At 39.0% G+C, this 10,529-nt stretch overlaps 1 protein-coding gene across 5 annotated transcripts in view; it reads right to left on the reverse strand.

Annotated features, from left to right (window-relative positions):
* chrd (chordin) overlaps positions 1 to 10,529 on the reverse strand; it is a 34,831-nt gene that overhangs the window by 22,504 nt on the left and 1,798 nt on the right. For 4 of the 5 annotated variants that reach the window (XM_014025692.1, XM_014025691.1, XM_014025694.1 and 1 more), the window contains 5 exons: positions 5,905 to 6,051; positions 5,629 to 5,746; positions 2,820 to 2,907; positions 1,612 to 1,753; positions 637 to 774 (listed from right to left, as the gene is read on the reverse strand). In XM_014025692.1, coding sequence (XP_013881146.1) covers positions 637 to 774; positions 1,612 to 1,753; positions 2,820 to 2,907; positions 5,629 to 5,746; positions 5,905 to 6,051 — 633 coding nt within the window. Of the gene's footprint in view, positions 1 to 636; positions 775 to 1,611; positions 1,754 to 2,819; positions 2,908 to 5,628; positions 5,747 to 5,904; positions 6,052 to 9,664; positions 9,728 to 9,803; positions 10,397 to 10,529 lie in introns of those variants that run through there. The other variant, XM_014025695.1, reaches the window with a different exon arrangement.

The raw sequence follows: 10,529 nt of genomic DNA on the forward strand, positions 1-10,529 counted from the left end.
TGCAGAACTTATGGATTTTTAGGGCTCTTTATACAGGTAAACTACTTTTATTCCTGATTTAAACCAGCGATCATGTGAGCAGCTGTATGCTTTTATTTTTTTCTGGCAGGCTGTCAGAGCGTTCCTCCTCCTCTGTCCGAGGCTGGTGTGGGGTGAAAATCCTCCACCTCAGACGTTCAGAGATGTAACTATCTGCGATACTGTGGTCACTCTCCATGTAGCATCAATTATGCTAATGCTAGCTGTAATGTTCTCTCGTCCTGGCCACACCTCCGCTCTCCGACTTCTGAGTTCCGGTGCATTTGTGCGTACGGGGGTCATTATGTTATAGCTATGCGGTATCTAGTTTTTTTTATTAGGACCCCCGCACTCAAAGCGTAAGCGGGAGTCATATTGTTTTTGTACTGTTTATTTATTTATTTATTTATTTATTTTTGACCTGTTGAAATTCCATTAACATAAGCAAATACATTTGTAAAAATCTAATTCTAAGCAAACTGCCTTAATTTATACATTTAGTTCTTCCATTTATAATTAGCAGAATAAACTAAAATTCTAATTTTCTCTTTGTCTCTTGTTCCCTTTCCTGTAACTTCATCTTTTTTTTGACAATTTCCCTCTTTTCTCCCCTCTCACCTTTGTCTTTGTGTCTGATAAGACCCTGCAGGATGAGGATGAAGTGGAGGTTGTTCTCAGAGTCACTCAGGGTCAACATGGCAATACCTCCCATACCAGAATTGTCCTCATCGGACGTCAACACTGAACTGAATGTCTCTGCACAGAAAACACATGTACATCAGTACAAAGTGTCAACACTAACCAGGCTCCATTTTCTCAAATACGATATAGAAGTGGATTGTTGCAAGGCGTCACTAAAATCTGTTGAAGAAAATGAAAGTTTAAAATGGCAGGAGGATAGCTAAAGACTAAAAGTAGCACAACAATCGCTAAAAGATGAAAGTAGCAAAAAGCAGTCTAAAAGCTAAACTTATTAAAAGATATCTAAAAATCTAAAAGCTAAAAATAGCAGGAAGATAGCTACAAGTTGCAGAAGAATAGCTAAGATAAAAGTAGCAAAAGCTACCTGAAAGCTAAAATAAATAAAGGCTCACTAAAAATTAACCATATGAAAAGACTAGCTTAAATATAAATAGTTAGATAAAAGCTTAATGCAAAACACTAGTTAAAAGCTAAAAATAACAGGAAGATAGCTAAAAATTGCACAATAGCTGAACGATAAATTAATCAAATGGCTAGCTAAAAGTGAAAGTAGGATAATAAACAAAAACTAGAGTTTTTGAAAGCAAATTTCAAAGAAACAAAAAAACTGAAGGGATTCCAAGGTACTTTTGAAAAGAAAATATTTTTAAATGAAGTTAAATACTTAAAAAGTATTTAAAAAACAAATGCCATAGCACTCACCTCCTGAATTAATTTAACATTTTTTTAAATACATGAACAGTTAAAATAGCACAAACTACACAGAAGTAATTGGATTGCAAAACACAGTTGTGTGACTTTTACATGCAATGAACTATTCTAATCAATACAGCATAGATAAAAGAAAAAGATAAACACTTGAATGCATGTTTATGCCACATGCAGACCCACCAGCAAACAGAGCCCTGTGTTTGATGATCTTTCCCTGGATTTCTTCCCGTTTGCCTGTAGATGTTGTCATACTAATGTGCATTTGCTCAGACTGCAGCTGTCGTAGAAGAGGCTTCGGCACATTCTTCCACACTCCACAGATCTGCAGACCCACACAAACACAGGAAGGAACGGTGTCTTGTTGTGGCAGTTAGGATTACACATGAACAAAAAAATTAATAAAAATATGAGACACAGTTTTGATTTGTCTTCTCCTTAAGCATACATTTAGACTTTAAGTCAAAGACAAAAACAGACGACAGGTTCACATCTGCTAGATTCGTTAAATTCTTTGATTGTGCTTTAAAATCTTGGCTGCGACGCTTCAACATGAAACCACAACTTTTCCCTCAGAGCGGAGAGAAGAAATGTGGCAGTGTGCCGGCACCTCATAACTCAGAGTTCAAGAGTAATCTCTATTTCAATTAGCAATCCTCTCTGTCCCACTGCTACGCAGTGATGTAACGTGTGAAAAATGCCCTCTTCCTCCAAAGGTTCTGGTTCAACAAATTCCCTCCTCCTTCCTTTTCAGGGCTGAAGTGTTTTCTCTGAGGTCCTCTGGTGCTTGACACTGACATTTATCCAAAACTAATAAAAACAGGCCCATTTCTGGGACCTGTATTTAGGGGCTCCTGTCTCATTGAACACAGTCTTTAGGTCGGAAATGGAATGTGAGAATGTGAGTATTTTAGCAGGAAATTATATAAAGTTGTAAAGTCAGACTTTTGGGAGTACGTAGACAAGCAAGTAAGGTTACTACCCATCATCTAAGCTGTAGGTTACCTAATTTATGAAAATGAAACTGTCTTTTTATGCCTCTCCTTGGATTTCACCTCAAAGTTGAAATATTGCTGTTTTGTGTTATAATGGCTGCAATCAGACTGAGCTGAGAAAGTTTGGTCAAAAGCACTGAAGCAGAGAGGGAAAGTATCCCTGCGTGTGTATATGAGTGTGTTTTTGAGTGTATATTGTTTATTATTTTATAATGAGTTATGAGAAAACAAGGCAGACCCTGAACCTTCAGTTCTGTGGTGAGAACATTCGTCATATCAGCACCTAATTTCACTGCCTCCTTCAGGAAACACACCGACACACTATGAGAAACACAGCACAATGCAGATGGAGGCAAGATGAAATTACAATCTGTCCTCATGGAAGTAATGCCTTACCATGTCTGACTGTCCCTTGGGGACTTTAAATTCAAAAGCAGTGGTCCCATCTGAATCCAGGAAGACTAATTTACCGGGGCGGCCAAATCTGGAGAGTGGGGATGAGATTTCAGTGAGAACGATGGATAAAAATGCGTACAAAACAAAATTTATCATTTTTTTACAGTGCTGTGAAAAAAGGATTCCTTTGTTTTTGTTATTTTTTTCACTTGTGCATTTCAGATCATCAAACAAATGTTAATACTGTATTAGACAAAAAAAACCCTGAGTAAATATGAAATGCCATTTTTAAAAGATAATTTCTTTATTTACCTGAACAAAGCTGTTCAAACTAACCTAGCTGTATGTGAACATTTTATTATAGACTAAAGTTAATAACTAGCTGCGCCACCATGGGCAGGTCATGCATTTGCAATAACTGGCGATGAGTCTTTCACATGGCTGTGGAGGAATGTTGCTGCTGTGCGTCGGATCATTGACTTGCTGCAGAACCTTTGTGTTCTTGAGCTTAAGGTCAGAAACTGATGGCCTGACATTCTCCTTTGGGATGTTTTGGTAGAGAGCAGAAATCCTGTTGTCATGTATTCCAGCATGTTATCCCGATAACAAGCAGAAAAGCAGCCCCAGACCATCACACCTCCACCACTGTGCTTGTGTTGTGTTGTTTTTGTTTTAATACAGCATTAGTTTTATTCCAGATGTATTGGGATGAGCGTGTTCCAAAAAGTTCTTGTTATGTTTCGTCAGTCCACCGAATGTCTTCCCAGAAGTATTGGGGATCATTAAAATGTTTTTTGGCAAACATTAGACAGGCTTTTGTCTTCGTTTTGCTCAGAGGTGGTTTTGTCCTTGGAATTCTTTCTTATTGTTTAATCCGAATCTTTGACCTTAAATGAGGCAAGTGAGACTTGCAGAGATTTAAATGTTCTGGATTCTTCTACCTCCAGGATGATTTGTTGATGCACTCTTGGAGTAATTTTGGTCAACCAGTTTAATAGATTTCTTGATTCTACAGGTTTGGCAGTAAACAGGGTTGGATATTGTGGCGAAACTGAACTTAACTTTCCAAAGGATAGACTTAAAAACAGATGTGTTAGATTTATGTAAACTTGCTATAACAGTTTCCACTCAACTGATTTGAGTAAGTGCAAATCAACTTTCACATTTTCTTTAAAAACAAAAGTGAAAATTGCAATAAATGTACTCAACTCAGTTGATTGGAAATTGTTGACATTACTTGGTTGAGTAAATCCAACAATCTGTTTTTTAGTGTATTTTTATTCATTAACAAGTGAAATTCTTTTTTATAACTCCATTTTCTATTTTATCAGGTTATCATTGTCTGGTTTAACTTTTTTTCTGATCTCAATTATTTTTGTGACAAAATAGCAAAAACCTTTTGAAGCACTGCACATTCAAAAATATACTCTCAAAAACTAAATTTATGCAAACCCTGGAAAAAAAATCTGGAATCACCACATTGAGACAATGTGCTATTAAATATTTTATTTTGCATTTTAAAAATCAGACATACCACTAAACTATAACTTTTCAAAACTCCTGGCATAAGAAAAACAACAAAGGATGAAATATAATTCTTGTGTGTGCAACAGTTGTTTTTTCATATCAGGTAAAAAAATTGAATCATTCAGTTCTGAGAAAAAAAAAGAAATCACGAGAAACACCCTGCACCATTCGTACTGTGCGTACTGTGGTGAAAGCCTCTGGCTTTTAAAACATCTTGACTTCTCTGAGGACCTAACTAATGGCAAGCAGTATTTTTCATTAATCTGGCTCCACCTGTCTCTTACTGCTGATCAGCTTTGAAGTTTGGAGCCTCGTCATTGACTGTTTTCTTCAATTTCCAACTGGACTGAGGTCTTGACTATTTGCAGGCCATGCCACTGACAGTCATAACATTATATATTTGTCTTGAAGAAAAGTTTACACATTCTTTACCCTATGTCAAGATGCATAATCATCTTGAACAATGAAGTGAATATCAAACATTCTTCCCTTTCAGCTGATGGAATAAGATATGTGTTGAAAATTACAATGTAGACTTTGGTATTTATTGACAATATAATGACTGCTGTCTCCTTCGTACCTGACGTGACACGTTCATGCAGTCGCCAACCATCCATGATTGTTTTTCATTATCCAGCTGTCACCTTGTTCTTTTCTATTTGGATGTTAACGGTGGTTTTTGTTTGATTTTCCCGTATTTAGTTAATCCTATTTTTACAGTTTTTTACTGTTCAGTCACAGACTGTGACCACAGTTTCTGCTCATTCGTTTCTCATTTGTTTTGTTGTGCATTTTCTGTTTTCAGTGTATTTTAAGTTTTCTGTCTTGACACTTTGATGTCTTCTTTATTCTACCAGTATGCTTTCTTTTTACAACCTTCCCATTTTGTCTGTACTTGGTCCAGATTTTAGACACGGCTGACAACAACCAACATACTTCGCAACATTTCTTGATGACTTCACTTCTTGAAGACATTTTATAATCCCCTACTTTGTTTCAATTGACATCTCGTTGGAACCGTAATGCATGTCCTTCGCTTTGTACAATGGCTCACCAAGATATGGACACTTCTTTTTTAACTAGAAATCCTAATACCAAATGGCTGAAGTTGGTAAAATAATAGTTTTGTGGCATGTCTATGATTTATTTTTCTTATTGAACCATTGAATGAACATCAACCAAGATTGGCAATTCCACATTTTTTTGTAATGACATAATTCACACAATCAGCAAAAACACGAAAAGTATACAAAGAAACAAACTTTCTGTTGAAACATTTTACCTCAGGTATGTAATGGAGAAGGTGATGCTGGTTCTGGTCAGGGAAAGACGAGCTCTGGCGACTCCACTTGAGCTGGGCAGCCATGAGTCTGTCACTCCAGTCAGCAGAGCTACAAAGTCTGCAGAAGGCAAGAAAATACAGACCACATAGACATGCCATGAGTAAGAACGTTTCTTCTTCATGTTTATGATTAAACCTCTGTGGATGTTTTCCATTGTTCTATCTCTAGGTGCATATCCTGTGTGTCAGTGTGGACCACGGGTGTTCGGTACCTACCTGTGCGGCTCTCCCCAACACCGGTGTCCTCAGAACTCAGATAAGATCTGTCGTTGTAAGATTTGTGTAGGTCATCTTCTTTCCCTTTCTCAGTGAAATACTCAAAGCTTTCGAGCAAAGGGTCAGTCTGTTTTTTGTCATTAGTACCTGTAAAAGAAAATAGAAGGAAAAAGGATGGAAAGCACGGTTTTGCCAGTACATTTTCAAATGTTTTTTTTTTTACGTAGACCAGGGGTGCCCAAACATTTTCCCTGAGCGGGCCAAAATTTAAAAAAAAAATAAAAATAAAAAAACATTTTCCCTGAGCGGGCCAAAATTAAAATAAAAAATAAAAAAACATTTTCCCTGAGAGGGACAAAATTAAAATCAATCTGTGGGCCACGGGCCATATGCGGTAATATAATACATGAAGTCAGTGGTAGGCACCAGCCGGTGCAAATCCACTAATTGCAGACCTAAATATTTCGTTTGCGCTTTAGCGGTCTTACAAATTTTTATAATTCATAAGCGGATTTGCGCTTTCTAAAATTAAAATGCAGTACCGCCAACTAATTATCTACCAGTCATCATTATGTTGAACAGCGGAAGGTATGGCTGTCAGTAATTGTGTTTCCATCCAATTACATCCAATTTTAATTCAAATTTTGAGCTAATTTTAATAATTTTGCTAAAAGGAAAAAATTAAGAAATGCAGAGAAGTTATCAGGAGCGCGTTGCTACTATCAGGAAAGTTGTAATTATTCTGTTATCAACTAGTTTTGGCATGTTACTGCTGTCTGGAGACGTAGAGAAAGAAATGCAATTTTCTTCACTGTACGGGATTACTGAGAAGACGCCTACAGCGGGAGGAGGGTTTTGCTGCCAGTCGCGGCTGCAGCTGACCCGAAACTGGTACCGGTACCGGGGAACAGCTTATCAGCTACATGAGGTAAATGTTCGCTATGTCACAACTTATTTGGCAAAAGTGTTTCCATCTCTCCTTTTGCGCATTAAGTGTTTTTCGAAAAACCCAAAAACCACCTCAAGTGAGCGTAAAAACTTTTTAGCAAATTGAGGATTTTTTTTCGAATTTTGCTGTTTCATCCAACTTTTTTCTCATTTTTAATGCGACACTTCTAAATGCGCATCAAAAACACGATGGAAACACACTTAGTGAATCACAACACACGTGATCTGTCCAACAACACCCCTCCCAGATAAACACACTTATTGGGAAGGTATATACATCCTGCTGACTGTTGCTTTGGGTCACAGTTCTCATTTCCCACAATACTTTGTGTCTGCTTACGTAGCAGGAAGGCAATAGCAAAAACAGTTAACGTTTGTAGTCCATACTAAAATTTTGTATGTAATGATTTATTTTACTTTACAATCAGAGCTCCTTTTTCTAAAAAAAAATTAAGCTTAAACGCTGGAGATCAATACTTGACGTAACTGGTCGAAGCAATTGGCCAACGGGGTTAGAGACTCAGAAATGATTTTAAAGATGTTATGCTGATGAAGACTGACATCTAGTGGTCAACTGGAGCAACTGTGCTTTCGTTTCCCATCACAAATCAAACCCGTCATGCACCCAGAATGCTCGCTTCAGTTTTCCAATAAACTGTTTTAAAATTACTTTATTGATGCATCTTTAATGAGAAAAATACAACAAACTAAAGAAAAAGACAAAGAACTAGCAATCCTCAACAACTTTTTAATTTTTGCACCAGGAGCTAAAGGTCTGTTTCAGGAAATCACATCCCCGGCAATTGTCGGAGGTAGAATTAAGTTGTAAAAGAGTTCATACACCGCTAGTTGGCAGTGTTGTGCATATATTGTACATGAATTGTTGCCAGCTAGTAAGTGTGAAATTGAACTTGCACTTTAAAATTAGCTTCCGCTAGTTTTTCTATGGCATAAGCGCATTTGAAGTTGCGGACCTAAATATTTTCATAAGCACTTTAGAAACTATGGAGCTAATTTTGTGGTTAGCACTGCCCACCACTGCTGAAATGCAAATACTTCTTAAGTAAAGTTGTTTTATTTTTATAAATAAGCTAGCAGCCAGTGCAATTGCACACATTCTTTTTGTTTTCAGCCCATGGACATGGAGAAAATTCTACGTATGCTCAGGCAGCAAAGGTTCATGGGTCTTTTCAGAATTTATAATTTGAGTATATGTATGTGGTCTTCTAAGGTGTACTAATCTAGATGTGTGCTTAAATCTAATCTAAATCTCTCTTGTATTTTATGTTTAATCTTAACATAATTCAAAGATAAAGTGACTATCATTAGTATAAGACTTCAGCTCCTTCTACCTATGGTTGGACCAATGGTTGAAAAGTGGAAATATAGTGTTTCTACATTGGACAGGGGATTTGGCCCACAGGCCCTACTTTGGGCACCTCTGACTTAGACAGTATATTATGACTTTAAAGTAATGGTAAATGGACTGTACTTGTATAGGGCCTTTCTACCCAACCAGGATACTCAAAGCTCTTCACTCTACAAACTGTGTCCTCATTTACCCATTCACACAGCACTCTATCAGATTTTCTACAAAGCTAACATGTACAATCAACTATGGAGACTATCCATCCATCCATTTTCTGTACACGCTTCTTCCTTTTCAGGGTCGCGTGGGTCACTGGTGCCCATATCCAGCAGTCACAGTGTGAGGGGCGGGGTACACCCTGGACAGGTCGCAAGTCCAACTATGGAGACTAATCAGAGCCAATCACATTCATACACCGATACACATCAAAGGCATTAGGGTTAAGTATCTTGCCCAAGGACATGACAACTGAGACAGCTGGACGGGGGACCGAACCAGTGACATTCCGGTTCCAGGATCTTACACTAAAGGATGCTGATTGCATCAATTCGAAACTGCTCTGATTGGGATATTCCTGAAGTCTTCAACCGCCTAACTTATTTCTTCATCTATCTTTTCTTCTTTTTGGAAACAGATAGCTAACCAGCTGTGTCTTGTAGATGGAGCGTTTTAGGAGAATTGGGAGAAACACTGGTGTGTGATCTCTTGTAAAATAACCCTGCTGTTCCCCACACACTGCTGTATGTCCTGATGTAATGTGTGGACCTCAGTTTTCTACACACACACACACACACACACACACACACACACACACACACACACACACACACNCACACACACACACACACACACACACACACACACACACACTGACCCATACAGGGGTGCTAATTCAGCTAGTTTCAGCCAGTTCAACATGCTCGAGAACAAAAACTACACACGGCCTCTTAGTCACCCAATTGTTATTTCCCACTAGATTGTTTTCTGAGAAGCTAAGTCAGACCGTCTGCTTTCTTTGGGTCTGGTTTATACACTCCCACAACACTCACAAAAACATGCACCACTTGCAAAAATCAAATATCGGGATTACATGACGTGACGCTGATCATTGCAACACACAACAGCATTGCATGAGTTTGTGTGGTCAGCCTCTGTGAACTGTTTTTACAATTTTATAAATCCTTTATGACCCACTATTAAAGGTGACAAACTGATTACTTTTCTGTTGATGTTTTGCGTGAACATTTTTGTTTGTCAATACAGTTTCAGATATATTGATGAAACCCTGGATGGATTTTAATGAAACTCTTTGAAAGTACAATTGACAAACTTTTGAAGTCACCCAAATTCTAAATGGCCCTTACTGTCATGTTTTTAGAAAGATGTTTGACCCACATGCAGAACACTCTCAGGAGACAAGGAAAGTTCAAAAGGTTTATTTACAAATAAAAAGCAAATAAGTTGAGAATCTCCTTCTGGGGCTGGAGACCCGGGGAAAAGGAATCACTGAAGCCAGAGGAGAATCTGATGAGCAACACAAAAATACTGAGGAAATGATGAGGAACCAAAAAACTTCTCTTACTTGGGTTGTGAGGGAGCGTCCACCAGTAGGGGGTGGTTGAGTGAAAGACAAGTCAGTGCAGTGCAGCCAGATAGTTGGAGTGATGGAGTGCGGACAGATTACTGTGCGGACCGGGGACAAAGACCTTGAAGCTGTCAGTCTCAGAACTGCTCCAGGAGATCTTGGGTTCTAGAAGAGGCTCAGGGAAACTCTGGTAGATGAACCAGGAGGTGGTGGAGGAAACCATTGCAGGCAAACACTCAGGCACTGGAGAACTGACAGCCAACTCCTTTTATCCCCTGGATGATTGCAGGAGAGGATCTGCAGGTGTGAGTGATAATCAGTAGCTCCGCCCTCCAGTGACAGCAGCTCCAGACTTTCTGCACAAACAAACTGAACACAACAAAAACACAACCCAAAACCAGGCTTCTAACATCACCACCCCCCTCAATGACCGCCACCTGGTGGTCCAGAGGAACCGGATGGCTGAGAATACCGGTACTCAGAAATAAGTTCAGAATCCAAAATAAACGATCCTGAAACCCAAGACCGATCTTCTGGACCGTAGCCCTCCCAATCGACGAGGTACTGCCAGCCACGACCTCGCCGACGGGAGTCCACAATCTGGCGGACGTCAAAAGCCGGGTGTCCCTCAATGACCCGGGCGGGAGGAGGGGGCTCGGGAGGAGGGCAAAGAGCGCTGGTCTGGACGGGCTCAAACTGAGAGACGTGAAACGTGGGATGGAT

The sequence above is a fragment of the Austrofundulus limnaeus genome, unplaced genomic scaffold, assembly GCF_001266775.1.
Source record: "Austrofundulus limnaeus strain Quisiro unplaced genomic scaffold, Austrofundulus_limnaeus-1.0 Scaffold491, whole genome shotgun sequence".
NCBI lineage: Eukaryota > Metazoa > Chordata > Actinopteri > Cyprinodontiformes > Rivulidae > Austrofundulus > Austrofundulus limnaeus.